Raw genomic sequence first — 15,508 nt, forward strand, 5'->3', positions numbered from 1 at the left:
AAGTGGTAGTGATGTAGTAGGAGATTCTTATTTTAGAACTGGTTCCCTTTTTTTTTTCAAAAGAAGACTTCAAAGCAGGTAAAATTTGTCTTTGTGACTTCATAACCTCCTCTTCATATTTCATGTTCCTTCTCTTCAGGTACCCAGGGCATTACATTCCCCAAAATCTTTTCTGTTACAAACCTAAAGTGATCCAAAAAATTCTCAAAGTTTCAAGCCTTGATGTGTGAATGTTGCTGTATCCCTTTAGTATTTTTATTTTAAAAGTATTAAAGGGAGATAGAAATGGTTAAGGCAGAATAATGAAGTCTACTAATGGCAGAATTCTACTTTTCATTCACTACCTGTACGATCACTGACCAATCATTTACTTAAGCCTCCCTCAGCCTCAGCCTAGTGCTCCTCAAATATTCCATGTACTCCTACTTTAGTACATAGAAAACCTGCTCTGAATCCATATTATTTTTATCTATGAGATAGAAATACATTTCCTGACCTTTATATATTTATCCAATTCATCTAGCTTAGGGAAAAATGTCATTCAAAATCTGTAGCAAAACAGTCAAGAACAAAATTTCCTATTTTTCTCTTTTTAATGGTCATTCAAAGGGAAACTGTTCAAAGGGGAAATGGATACAACATGGGACTCATTCTTGTCCCTGTATCTTATCAACTAAAGAAGCAAAAAAGATGTATTTGCCAGACTATTCCTTATCTTCTCCGAGTAAAGAGAAGGCAACTGACGGCAATTGATACTACTTAATATTTTGTATTGTTACACATGCTAAGAAAGATACAAAGAAACTGCTCTTATTTTTATTCTCTGGTTACATTTTTAACATTCCAAATAATCTAATCTACAATGCGGGAGAAACATGTATATGATCCTTGACTACTCACCCATCCAGACTTCTCCAAATTGTCCAGCTCCAAGCTTCTTCACTAGCTTAATTGATTCACGTGGAATTTCCCAAGCATCTTTATCCCATGGTTTTTGTGGTTTTGGACAAATACATGGCTTCTCAAGCCTTCTGCACAAACCATCTGGCTGCTCTAAATTTTAAAGAAAAAAAATCATTAAAATAGTATTTTGCACTGCATCATATAACGGAAATTCTATATTTTATACTAAAAGTATTTACCTCAGATCTGCCCTAGTTTATAAATAATTATAGGCTTTACCTTGAAATAGATATTAATTTGGGACATTTCTAAATGAAAAGACAGGATTATTCTCTTGTTATTGTTTGAAGATATTTTTATTTGATAGCCTAATTTTATTTTGTTTTGCTGTGGGGGGGTACATGTATGCATGTGTGCAAATGCCATGTGTATTTGGCAGAAAGTGCTGAATGGAAGAAGGAATAATTCAAAAGGGAACAGAATCATTTAACCTAAGCTTCCACACAGGAAAAAAGAACAATTAAGAATATCTGTTGTCCAGAATATGACAAATAGTTAGATGGAATACCTATAGAAACTGACACTCTACGTGTGTGTATGGCAAATACTGAAAAAAGACAAAGAATTCAGCCCAGAATTAAACAATAAGAGAAGGAAACAATTTTGATTACTTTTAGAAAAGTGCAAGACTTAGCAACTGAATAGACAGTGAGATGAGGAAGATGAGATTGTGAAGATAAGTGATTATATAATTGGGTCCTCACCAAAAATAGGGAGCACACAGTGCATACCACAATGATGAACCCCAACAGTACAAAATATATGGTAATTTCTATCTTTTTTCTTTTAAAAGAGAATCTTAAAACTTCCCCTAACGCCTCCCAGGAAAAGAATCCTTTACATAAAACTCAATCAATGTGTGTCTTTTTCTGATCACTGAATTAGGACAGTATAATGTGTAAACATTAGTATTTCTTAATGATAGAAATATCCAGGATGCTAACTGATAGGTATTTGTATCCCAAGATACTTCTAGATCATCAATATCATTAGATTTTAAGAAATATTTGCATTTTTTAAAGACAACTAGCTAAGGATTAAAAAATAAAAAAGCATTTTATACTATTATTAAACATTAAAAATGCATGTTGTAGTATTTGTTGTCCTTACTTACTTTGATAATGCTTAATCATGTCACTGATTGAGGAAAAAGTGACTCTTGGAGATATGTAATAACCTCCATTGTCCAGACTTCGGATTTTGTAGTGCTTAATAACATCACCATGCAGTGGGTCATAATCTCGGACAGAAAGAGAGAAACTTCCTATGGAAAAATAAAGCAATGACTTTAGTTTAGGTTAAAGAATGGTTATAGATTTTCATTTTATATTATGTTATAGAAAATGAATGTTATTAAATATGATAAATAAAAACTAAGTTTAAAACTTTTCCTACTTCCCCTTTTAAAAAATGTAACTGTATTGATCTTTTATTTTTACATCATATATTTTCTCCAATATACTCCTCCTTCTTTCTCTCCTTGAGGTCAATCCCTCATAAAGAATTTTTAAAAACCCAGTTCATAAAAATAACTAACACATCAAAAAGAAAGTCTGACATTACATTCAGTATCTCACACTCATAGTTCCCCTGCCTCTGCAGAGAAGTTGGGGGAAATGCCTCATGCATGTTCTTTGGGGCAAATCTTGGTTATTATAATTGCATGGGATTCAGTTTTGATTGTTATTGTTTTTGTTTTTTTTCTCAATTACACCAGTGTAGTCATTGTACACATCGTTTTCCTGGTTCTGCTTATGTCACTTTAGACCATTCTTATGTCTTTCCATACTTCTGTGTAGTCATCATACTCATTTTCTCTTGGAGCAAAGTAATATTGCATTACATTGATGTCTCACAACATGTTTTGCTACTTCCTAGCCTGTGAGTGCCTACTTTGCTTCTAGTTCTTTTCTATTAAAAAGTGCTGTATAATATTTTCATATGCATATTGGGCTTTTTTAAACCTTTGATTTCTTTAAAGTATTTGCCTAGTAGTGGGCTCCCTAGGTCAAAGGGTTTGGAGAATTTAGCCTATTTCTTAGCATAAGTAAAAACTGTTTCCAACCAATCATCATATTTTAAGGTCTAGATATATATATTTTTTTATTTTTAAACTTTTTTTGGTGAGGCAATTGAGGTTAAGTGACTTGCCTAGAGTCACACAGCTAGTAAGTCTTATTTGTCTGAGGCCAGATTTTAACCCAGATCCTCCTGACTTCAGGGCTGATGCTCTATCCACTGCACCACCTAGCTGCCCCAGGTCTATATATTTTAAAATATTCTTTTTGAATATTTTAATATGCATTATCAAATATTATTATGCAATATTTAGTATATATTATTAACTTTTTTTTTAAAGAAACTTACCTAACATAGTATTTTCATTGTCTCATAATGGCCTTTTCTTTAAAAAAAAAGCCCTTGTTTTAAAATAAACGGAAATATTACTTTTTGATTTATTTTCTTTTAATAATAGTTAACCTTTGACTATAGACGGCTTTAATTTCTTCATCTGAAAACTGCCTGTTCATATCCTTTGACCATTTATCAATTGGGGAATGACTTGTATTCTTATAAATTTGGCTTAATTCTCTATATATGTTAGAAATGAGGCTTTAATCAGAGAGACTGCTTGTAAAAATTCTTTCCCAATTTTCTACTTTTCCTTCTAATCTTGGTTACATTGGCTTTGTTTGTGCAAAAACTTTTCAATTTAATGTAATCAAAATTATCCATTTTGCATTTTGTAATGTTCTCTATCTCCTGTTTGGTCATTAATTCTTCTGTTGTCCATAAATCTGATAGGTGAACTATTCCTTGCTCTCCCAGTTTACTTATAGTATCAGCCTTTATATCTAAATCATGAACCCATTTTGACTTTATTTTGATATATGGTGTGAGATTTTGGTCTATGCCTAGTTTCTGCCATACTCTTTTCCAGTTTTCCCAGCAGTTTTTGACAAACAGTGAGTTCTTATCCCAGAAGCTGGGGTCTTTGGGTTTATCAAACAGTATATTCCTATAGTCATTGACTGCTGTGTCTTGTATACTTAACCTATTCCACTGATCTACCACTCTGTTTCTTAGCCAGTACCAAGTAGTTTTGATGATTGATGCTTTATAATACAATTTAAGATCTGGAACAGCTAGGCCACCTTCCCCTGCAATTGTTTTCATAAGTTCCCTTGATATTATGGATATTTTGTTCTTCCAGATGAATCTTGTTATTATTTTTTCTAGCTCTATAAAATAATTTTTGGTAGTTTGATTGGTATGGCACTGAATAAGTAAATTAGTTTAGGTAGAATTGTCATTTTTATTATATTAGCTTGGTCTACCCACGAGCAACTGATGTTTTTCCAATTATTTAGATCTGACTTTATTTGTGAGGAAAGCATTTTATAATTGTGTTCATATAGTTCCTGGGTTTGTTTTGGTAGGTAGATTCCTAAATATTTTATAATGTCTAATACATTGTATTATATCTTATATATGTTTTTTCTAGATACTTATTATATTTATAATATTTTATAATGCTCTAAATCACTACTGATTAGAATAATGCAAATCAAAACAACTCTGAGGTACCACATCACACCCATCAGATTGGCCAACATAACAAAACAGGAAAATGATAAATGTTGGAGAAGATGTGGGAAAATTGGAACACTAATGCATTGTTGGTGGAATTGTAAAATGATCCAACCATTTTGGAGAGCAATTTGGAACTATCCCCAAAGGGCTATAAAAATGTGCATACCCTTAGACCCAGCAATAACACTTCTAGGGTTGTATCCCAAAGAGACAATAGAAATGGGAAAAGGACCCACATGTACAAAAATATTTCTAGCAGCTCTTTTTGTAGTGGCAAAGAATTGGAAATTGAGGGAATGCCCATCAACTGGGGAATGGCTGAATAAGTTGTGGTATATAATGTAATGGAATACTATTGTGCCATAAGAAATGATGAACAGGCAGACTTCAGAAAAACCTAAAAAGACTTGTATGGACTGATGCTGAGTGAAGTGAGCAGAACAAGGAGAACATTTTACACAGTAACAGCCACGTTGTGTGATGACTAACGTTGATAGACCTGGCTCTTCTCAGAAATGCAACGATGTAAGACATCACCAAAGGTCTCATGATGGAAAATGCTATCTGCATCCAAAGAAAGAACTATGGAGTGTGAATGCAGATCGAAGCATACTATTTGCTATTTTTTCTTTTCTTTTGTTTTGTTTTCTCTTTTTCTTGTGATTCCTCCTATCAGTTCTAATTCTTCCTTACAATATCACTAATGTGAAAATATGTTTAATAGGAATGTGTGTATTATATATATATATATCCTATATCAGACTGCATGCCATGTTGGGGAGGCAGGTGGGGAAGGAGAGGGGAAAAAATTTAAAACTCAAAAGCTTATGGAAGTGATTGTTGATAAATTAAATTAAGAAAAAAATAAAAAAAATAATAGCTAACATTTATACAGTACTTACTATAAAACAGGTATTATACTAAGCCCTTTATTATTCTCATTTGGTCCCCACATCAACCTTGAGAGTACATACTATTATTATCCCCATTTTACAGATGAGGAAACTGAAGCAAACAGTGGTTAAGTGACTTGTCCTGTGTCACACAGCTAACAAGTGTCTAATGCTGGATTTGAACTGAGCTCTTCCTGGCTACAGTCCCAGCACACTATCCGTTGTGCCACCTAGTTACCTTTATAAATGTATGAATGTTTGAAAAATATTTCAAAGCCTTACACATTGTAAGAAATGATCATCTTTATAAAAATGGCCTTTATTGTAATAGTGTGCACAACTATTTTTATAGCCCAAGTTAACCATTTAAAAATACTTTATTTTTTTTTGTGTAATTCTGAACTTGACAAATACCAGCAAATACAAGCATTTCCTAATACAAGAAGAGCAAAGATGATTGCACATGAGTAATCAAATCTCCATCATTTACAGCTGTTTTTAAAAAATTACATAATAAATTTGGCACCTGCTTGTCTCCTCTTGTCTCCTTGCTTTCCTTCTGAACCTCTTTCTCTTTTCTTCTGTGCACCTTTAAATGTATCATTGACATATTCCTTTTTTTTTTGTATCACTATCATTAGCCCTCTTTTCCACACCAATTCTCTATCCCTCCTCCCTCCCCTATTTTAAACCTTTTCTTGGAACCAAAAAGTACAGTTAAGCAAAGCAAGCCCACATTGATACGCTCCAAAAAATGTATTCCTGTCCTCAGAGTAACAACATAAAATCCTACTATTTCTATAATCTCCCAAATGTTAAATCCTTAAACTTTTGCTATCTGTTGACTTATTCTTCAAAAATAGTTTCAGTAAATTGCTTCAGGAATAATATTTTGTAAAACAAAATAAATGTGTCTCACCTTTTAAAGTTTCACTTTCTCGGATAAGAAATGATCCTGCACTATTCCCTGGTGCCAGAAGCTGTCTTTCAGCATCTTTCCGGGTTATATCCTTAAAGAACCATCTGAAAAGGAAATGTGAAAAAGTCTGTAGATGGTATTTCTTTGAGAAGCAGTGGCATAAATAAGGTAAAAATACAACAACAGGAAGTGCATCAGTTTTATGAAATTTTGGAAGAACTTACTCTTCTGTTTCCAAAGTGTTGACTTTTGCTACATAATTGCTAGGGATGAAGCCTTCTTTCTTGGTTAAAAGAGATCTAGCTTTCCACCATTCTCCATGCCTGGAACAAAAATATGTATAAAAGAATGTTAATATCAATCAGTCAAAAACTGGTTATTGTTCTTTATTGGCAAATTGAACCTAGAACTCCAAGATTTGAGTACAAACATCACTCTCCTCTTTCTTGAGTCCAAACATAGGTTGAGTACGGAGCATATATTGAGGACTAACTCAAAACCCTAAATGTGGGTCACTTTGTTTAGTGTTACACAAAGAACTTTTAATAGATCATGTTACCATATTTTAGAAACATAAATACATATGTGTGTACATACATACATATATATTGCTATTCAGATATAAATCAGTTATTTTTCTCAATTCACCTAAGAGAGAAGTTATCACTATTCTTGCGACAAATTTAAAAACAAAAGGAAAATGAGACATGAGCAAACGTCACACTTCCATGTTATATTAACTCTCTTATTAAACTACCTGGATTCTATAGCAATATTCACTATGGAAAATCTTGGAATAAAAAAATTACAATGTAATGAGTCATTTCCTCATTCTCCAGTTTTTACAAAGAAGTTATATATAGAGCTAGGCATATGTTATGTGTGTCTGTGTGAGGGGAAACAAAAAGATAATTAAGTTACGTGATTGGCCTGCTCTCCAAAATCATTTAGAAGTACAAAATGTTTACTCCTCAAATTCCTTGATGCCACTAGAGAATAGGAAAAGGAATCTTTAACCACAATACACATGAGGATGTTTATAATTTTCCCTCCTCAAATCTACTCAAAACTTGAAATGATAACATACGTATCCAAAGCATGTTGGTATGTGCTAGAGATAGCTAAGATTAAAATATATAGAATGTCTTATTCTCAGTTCAGAAGCTAGTCTTCTAAATAAATGAGATAGAGTAGAAGAAGAGGTTAGGGAAATAATGTGGAAAATGAGATACTGTGTATATAGCAAATATGTAATATTAATGCTGAGTATGGTCTTCACAAATAAGAGTAGCTGCTTTTAGAGTCTTATGTACTTTAGGCTCATAAAACCAAATTAAATTTTTAAAGTAAAAAAGCAGCATCTTTAAGTGCTTGGAGCCTACTTAGACACAAAAAATTTCTTGATTTGTAAAACAGGTCAAAAACAAATACATTTTTCTAAAAAGTGAGACTAGCCAGTAGAGTGTTCTAGCAGCCAAACTTGAAAGGCAAAAGTAGTTATTTTGACCTTGACCTATCTAAGCACCAAACTGTACCAGTAGCAAAGTTGTGAAGTTTCACTTTCACATGACAAGAATCAGATTAACACTGGGTTACTAGAAGGTAAAATCTGTGGATAAAATGGACAGGACTACAAGACTTTGATGGGTTTGGGAATCAAAAGCCAGAAGTTGCAATGTGTATATACTTACTCTTCAATGATTTTCAATTTTTCTCCTTTCTTGAAGGATAAATCATCAGGGTGAAGGCCATCATAGGGATATAAGGCTATTACCACAACCCCTTGATCTTCAGAATCTGTTAATGAATAACTCAAGTGAAAACACCTAAAGATAAACCCTCAGAAACATCGATCAAGTGCCCATTCTGTGCAGAACACTGAATCGAGAACTACAGACAAGTATTTTTAAGGGAATAAGACACGTGGCTCCTGCCCTTAAAGGATCAAGGAGTGGACAGTTTACAAGAATTCACAGAAAATACAAAAAAAAAATACACATGAAGACACAGATAAATATCATTAATTACAACAGCCTAGGGCATATACAAAAGCTAAGGGGAAGTTACTTTACAAAGGATATGAAAGTGTTTTAAAAACACATGGATGTTCTGATGAAAACATACCTGTCTTTTGAAACCTTTGTCCTGGTAAAAGTTGAGAATCTGGACTGAGCACCTACAAAGAGAATATGTGTTAAGCATCTCTGCACAGTAATGGTTTTTCTGGGTCATATCTGTGTTCCATATAATGCCTTTAATGCTAACAGTGGCAACTGGGATGTGAGTTTAATGCTTCCATAAATAAGAAAGGAGAGAAAAATGCAAGTAGAAATTCTGAAAAGCTATGCACAGGAATAGCTCTTGGGATTGGGCAGGACCATGGCAAGGCGTATGGGAAACTGTTAGGAGAGTAGATAAAGTACCAAATGGAGACTCTCACCAATGGGAAACTACCTTCTTGTGGTGTCAAGAACTCAAAGAGAAATGTTTAATGATCAACTCTGACCCATCACAGGTAGCAGTGGTATATTCTCTAGTTGTTTTAGTTTTCTTTGGATAGAAATGAAAAGGGTGGAACACAGGGAAGAGAAGGAATATGTACCTAGTCACTGTAAATTCTGATGATATATTCTTTTGCCACACAAAGGTGGCACAATGACTCAGGAAGCTCCTAGTACTTCTTGAAAGATAGATAGAATGAATGTAAAATGATCACAAATCCTGCAACTTTTTTACTCCATTGATCATCTGATTAAAGTGATTTAACATAAATGGTACAAAGTGTAGACTATGTTAAAAAAAAAAACTACCATAGATATCAACAGGCTGATGGAATTCTATCATGAATGCTAAGAGTGTTTTTTTAAACTGCCTATAATACTTAATTTAGTTTTAAGCATACTTTATCACTTTGAATCCATTTTATACTTAATTTCTTGATCACTAAGATTTGTAGAATTAATATAATGTTTGCTGTATAAGACTTAGAGAAAATAATCCAAAGACTAAAACCAGGACTAAAATCTTGAGAGTAGTAAATCATATCATACAGCCATTATCATTGAAAGAGTTTGCCTCTTTAAATGATTTTCAAATAGGTCATTAAATTATACTTTAAAAATAAGACATCCTTCATGTAATATACATTATTAGCTTTTGACATAATTTTTGACACTATTTTTATTAATCACAGAATAACATGTGTATACACTACTTAAAAAGTTATGAAGCCTTTACATTTATCATCTCACTTGATTCTCTCAACCTTATAAATAGGTCTCCAGTTATTATTGCCATTTTACAGATTAGGAAAACCTAGGCTCAGAGAGGTTAAATGATTTGTGTTAATCATACAATAAATGTCAGAGGTTATTTTCAAATCCAGGACCCCAAGTTTAAAACACTCTCCTTGATACAATGCTGTCCCATGAAATAATGTGCCTTTTTAAAAAACTGTCTTTCCAGTTGTGGCTAATAACTTTTAGTATTCATTTATGTTTTTGTTTGTCCATTTCCCCTTATGACCAATGGCATGTATTTTTATAATAATTGGTCTAGCTTCTAAGTAACTACTCTGGCCATCAATCAGAGCAGAGCTAACTGATAATAAAGGAATAGAAATCATGACCTTTACCCACATAGCCAAAGGTGCCAACTGAAATAAAATACTGCATTATACATTATGGAAAATAAACTTTCAACAATATTTAGCTACTTCTGATTTCTAAATCAAGTGATTTTTTTTACCTCTTTGTTAATGAAACTTTTAATAAAGTGACGCATGTTGTTTCTCCCTATTTAAAATTTAAATTAAGCACATTTTAATATTCTCCTTCACCTATTATTTGTTGTCCAACAAGATTGAAAATGAAAACATTTTCCATACCTGCAATTAAAAAGCACTTGATTTAAAACAGATTAAATTTATGGTGAACTGTGCTAAGGAAGAGGAATTTGATTTTGCATGGGAACTTTAGCGTCTCATAATGAGAGAAACAGGAATCATTCACTTTCCTCCCCATATTTCCTTGGCTTTCTATTTATAAAGAAAGTAATTTTTTTTGTTTCAAATACAATTCCCTGGTTAAGTCTGAGACTTTTACTCATACAAGAAATAATATAATTTTTAAAAAATCCAGGCATGCAATTGTTTAATTTTTGCACTCTCTCATCTCCCACCACATCTCAATTCAGTCACCCTTAACTTTCTTCTCAAAAAAGCCTTCCTTTAACTCATAAATCCTTAAAAAACTTATTTATATGTTTAGTACCTGAAGAATTACTAACTAAAATAAAAATGTTTACATTTTTATATATTGTAGGAGACAGGAAAGTACAGAAATGGTATGGTACTTCAAAATATTTTATACTGTAGAGATATTGTTTAAAATGTTGTTAGAGGTTAGGTACTGGATGGTCCTATTAAACCATGCTATGAAAGAGTATGTGATTGATTTTTTTTGGTGGGGAAAGGATATGAAGGGGAGGATACAGGAGGTTTAACATCAAGTACATTTAAGGTCACTATTACTCAATTTTTTTTCTTTCCCAAGAAATGTAAATTTGTTAGCCATGGTCTTCCTGGAATGAATGAAAATGAAACATCACCAATTCTATTGTTGTAAAAGTGTTTCTAGGGCATCCAGTACCAAAGAATGAATACATTTTAAAAAAATTATTATAAAGAAAGGATCTATAGTTTTCTTCACTGTACTAAAAATTAAGGTATTTCTTTCCTTGATTAGCTTGCATGGGTGGGAGAATACAAGGAAAAGATAGGAAGGAAAGAAGAGCTGGTAGGTAATATTTTAGATGTATTCTTTGTTGTAGTTTACATTTAAGGGCACTGTGCTAATCTCACTACATATTCTAATATAAACAGTTTTCCTTCATAGAATAGGAGATTCATTCTTGAGTTTGAAATTTTTCTTGCCACCAGTGATGTAAAAATAATTTTCTCAATATAAAAAAATAGAATGGTCATTACACAATAAATGGCCAGGTATCCATAAAGTTGTTTACATGCCTTTAGAATGGTTGAATTACAAAACAAAGTATTTGAGAACCAATCAATCATGATACATGCATATGTTCTCAATTGAATTTTAATTATGCCAGCCATGCTTGGATCTTGCTCTTGGAATTCTCCCCTGAGACTATCTACTTACTGGCCTTTGCTGTTTATTGGACGTTGGATCTCTCACATAAATAGTTCGGTCAGTATTACGTACTGGTTCAGTCTTCAAATCTATTCCATCGTGAGTTGAATTGTCTTTTCTTTTTGATTTTATACATCCCATATTTCCTGTTGGAACACAAAAGCATTTAACTTTTTACCATACTAGAAATGATTCTCACTTATTCATCACCTAAGCAATTAATGATATTATTAATTCATAATTCTCCATTTATATTATACCTGATCAATAAGGTTGTATATAGACACCATCAATAACATTGGTAAGAATGTAATTGCTTCATCTGTAGGGGGTTATCAAATAAGCAGAAAAGCAAATCCCAGGCCTCAAGAAGTACATAACAAAATTTAAAAGTAATTTCATTTAATAATAATTAAAGCTTTACCAGGAGCTTATTAAGAGGCAACATGACTTAATGGATGATGTATTGTGAGTTAAAAAGTTCTAGATTCAAATCCCAGCTCAAAGACTTACTAAATGTGTGACCCTGGGCAAGTCACTTAACCTCTGTTTCCTCATCTGTAAAATGGCAACAATAATCATACATACATCCCAGGGTTGTTGTGAGTATAAAATGAGATGATATTCGTAAAGTGCTTTGTAAAGCATAAAGCACTATATAAAAGCAAGTTATCATTATTGGTGAAAGGGGTTCCTATTCTAGAAGTTGCCTAGCTGTTAAATTACAGATTCCTGTTTCTGTTTCAGTTAAAAAGGTTATTTTGAAAATATTTCTGTTTTTTCATAATGGTGAATGATAGATATAGATGATATAAATTTTGGAGAATGACATTAAATTCACATACTCACTACTCTTAGAGATCATTTCATCTAATTCCCTCATTTTACAGATGAAAAATTGAGGCCCAGAGAAGTGAAGTAATTTGTAGGATGTCAATGAGACTTGGCAGAAATTGGGATTAGAATGCAAGTCTACCAATTTCTTCAACTGGCACTCTTTCCAGTATACAAGCCTGCCTCTCTTCTCAGATCTACATTGGACTTTTGTCCAGAAACCATTTAAAAAAAATAAGAATCTTGCCCTCCCCCAGATATTAGGGATTGCTAATCTTTATTAAAGTTATTATCACACTAAAAGTCACTTTTAAAAGGCTACCAGAAAGCTCTAGGACAAAGGAGTAAAAATAAGCATTCGATTTAATTCCTTTTCAATGAGTTACACACACACACACACACACACACTACTTGCCCTAAATGTTTATTTGTTCAATGAAGAAATCCTTCCATTGTGAAGGGAAAGGGAATGATACCTCTGGGGTTTTGATAGAAAATATATCTTTGGAACATCAATAAATATTAAGCATCTACTATGTGCCGGGCACATACTAAGCATTGGGGATACAAAGAAAGTTAAACAACAGCAACAACAATAAAAACCAGCCTCTGTTCTTAAGGATCTCACAGTCTATGAGAGAGGGAGACAAAATGCAAACAACTACACACAAACAAGCTATATATAGGATACATCACAGATAATCAACAGAGGGAAGGCACAAGAATTAATAAGTGGATCAGGAAAAGCTCCTTCTAGAATGGAGGATTTTATCTAGGGGGTCTGGAAAGAAACTGTTTGGTTTGAGGAACAGCAAGGAAAGTGTCACTAGATCAGAGTATGTGAGGAAGGGTGTAAGGTGTAAGAAGAATGGAAAGGTGGGGTATGTGTGTGCAGGTTATGAAAAACTTTTGAATGCCAGAGGGTTTTACACATTTGATTTTGGAGGTGATGGGAATTCACTAGATCTTATTTAGTAGGGATAAGTTCAGACCTATGCTTTAGGAACATCTCTTTGATAGCTAAGTGCAAAATAGAATGAAGTGGTGGAGACTTGTGTCAGGTAAACCGAGTAAGCAATTATAATAGTCTAAGGTGAAGCACCAGGGTGGTGGAAGTGTCAGAGGAGAGTAGGGAGCATATGAGAAATGTTATAAAGCTGAAATAGACAGAACTCGGCAATAGACTGGCTATGAGGTTTGAGAGTTAGGAGCTGAGGATGACACATAGGATGCAATTCTACCTTTAACAGAAATAGGGAAGTTTGGAAGGCTAGGGAATTAGGAGAAAAAATAATAAGTTCAGTTTTGGACTTGTTTAGTTTCAAAAGTCTACAAGACACCCTGTTTGAGATGTCTAATAGACAGCTGAAGAGATGAGACTAGAGATCAGCAAAGAGGTTAGGATTAGATAAGTAGATCTGAGAGTCACCAGTTCTTAGGAATGATAATTGAATTGATGATAAGATCACTTCACCACATCACCTACTTATGAAGCCTTTAAATTATTCATTTCTAATATTTGTGAAATTTATAGAGAAACAAAGAATGGAATGTTTCTTCTCTTATGCATCCCAATATGACTGAGCTTTGAGTACGTGACCAACTCGGAAAGTCCAAGAGCTTCTTCCTAATTTAAACCCTGAGGCTTCATCTCTTACTTCTAATGATAGAAGAAACTAAAGTCTTCCCCCCCCACCCCCTACACACACACCTAGGGATTGCCCTTTAATCTCAATTACTAAATGAGAAATAGCTAAAAACAAAACTATTGTCTTACCACAACTTCCTAATATTCAAAGATTGAGCCTTCCTAGCAATGACAACCATCTATCTCGTGCTCATTAGAAGCTCAGAAACTTCCCCTACTGTAAAGAGAGGTATGTAAAGTGGTTAATCACCCAAGAACCACAGAGTAAGTTTGATAACCTGCTCCAGATTTTTTTTTAAAAGAGCATAGAAGGAATTAGTAAAATTAGGCAAAAGAGCAGTGTGGGATAACTAGAACTGAATGATGATATTCCTAACTTAAAATGATCTTGAACTTCATTAATAGGAGTAAATGTTTCAGAGTTCCTGCAATGAAGTTATTTCTATATAATGCCACGTTGAGTTTTTGATTTTCTTCCTTTACCAGTTTGCATGACTCAGGCTTTGACTTTGCTTACCCAAACCAGAAAAAAAAAATTAGGTGTCCATGATTGTGTATATTTGTTTTCTATTATCCTCTTATTTCTGCCTAATGGAATATAAACCTCTAGACATTACTAATTTCCAATTTGCAGGCACACTGCCAATTAGAACTGCTAAGGACTTGCAAAGGATTCTCATATAAGGACAAGTTCCCCAAAACTTCCAGACAAACATAAGTGGGGAGAGTACTCAAGAAACTTTTAATGAGTATGCTAGACAGAAAGGTTACCTACAGAATCAGCCCTATCCCCAGCAGTCAAAAGTGTCCAGAAAAAAATGTTTTCTGATCACCAGGTCCACAGAGAATCACTATCACTATTTTCATTACCAATGGATGCTCTCAGGGATAAGAGGTAAGGTCAGGAATAATGGGAAGCAAGCTACCAGGGACTGGATACCTGGTATGAGAATCTGAAGGCTAAATCAGATAGTGATTGACTCATAGTTTTATTTTGGGAATTTCACACTTAATGCAGAGGCAGAATTTCTAGAGTGCTGGGCTTAGGGTCCAAAGATAATATTAATCATTATGATACTGAATTATCAAGTTCTGAATACTTTAATCTTTTTCTGACTTAAATATTTCCATCTTTTCTCTTGAGGAGGCAACATGGTACCATGGAACAAGAACCTACTCTGGACTCAGAGGAACTGCATTCAAATCCTTCCTCTGATGCTTATGAGTACAGCTTTGGGCTCACTTAACCTACCTGAGCCCCAGTTTCTACATCTGTAAAATGAAGGAGTTGGACTGTATGTCTTATAAGGTCCTTTCAAGTTCTAGATGAATGATTTTTGATCTTAAGTTTCTCATGCACTCTAAGAATGTGATTTGGACAGACTTCTTTTACTATATAGGAAACAAATTTATTACTGATATCATCTTACTCATCTTTGAATGCTGTTTAATCATTCTATGGGTGCGGTGTATTGAAGAGACTATTGGAAATAAATTA

General features: G+C 33.5%; 1 protein-coding gene across 7 annotated transcripts in view; it reads right to left on the reverse strand.

The window, feature by feature from the left end:
• The window catches only part of LYN (LYN proto-oncogene, Src family tyrosine kinase), a 145,845-nt gene that overhangs the window by 56,870 nt on the left and 73,467 nt on the right, over positions 1–15,508 (reverse strand). For 4 of the 7 annotated variants that reach the window (XM_021005932.2, XM_078153408.1, XM_021005933.2 and 1 more), the window contains 7 exons: positions 11,538–11,674; positions 8,494–8,545; positions 8,061–8,166; positions 6,594–6,692; positions 6,370–6,473; positions 2,078–2,227; positions 901–1,053 (listed from right to left, as the gene is read on the reverse strand). In XM_021005932.2, the coding sequence (XP_020861591.1) occupies positions 901–1,053; positions 2,078–2,227; positions 6,370–6,473; positions 6,594–6,692; positions 8,061–8,166; positions 8,494–8,545; positions 11,538–11,669 (796 nt within the window). In that variant the 5' untranslated portion in view covers positions 11,670–11,674. The remainder of the gene's footprint in view (positions 1–900; positions 1,054–2,077; positions 2,228–6,369; positions 6,474–6,593; positions 6,693–8,060; positions 8,167–8,493; positions 8,546–11,537; positions 11,675–15,508) is intronic. The other 3 variants (XM_021005934.2, XM_078153410.1, XM_078153411.1) reach the window with 1 other exon arrangement.

This window comes from Phascolarctos cinereus, unplaced genomic scaffold (assembly GCF_003287225.1).
Source record: "Phascolarctos cinereus isolate Bilbo 61053 unplaced genomic scaffold, phaCin_HiC Scaffold_4;HRSCAF=312, whole genome shotgun sequence".
In the NCBI taxonomy this organism is placed as follows: Eukaryota; Metazoa; Chordata; class Mammalia; order Diprotodontia; family Phascolarctidae; genus Phascolarctos; species Phascolarctos cinereus.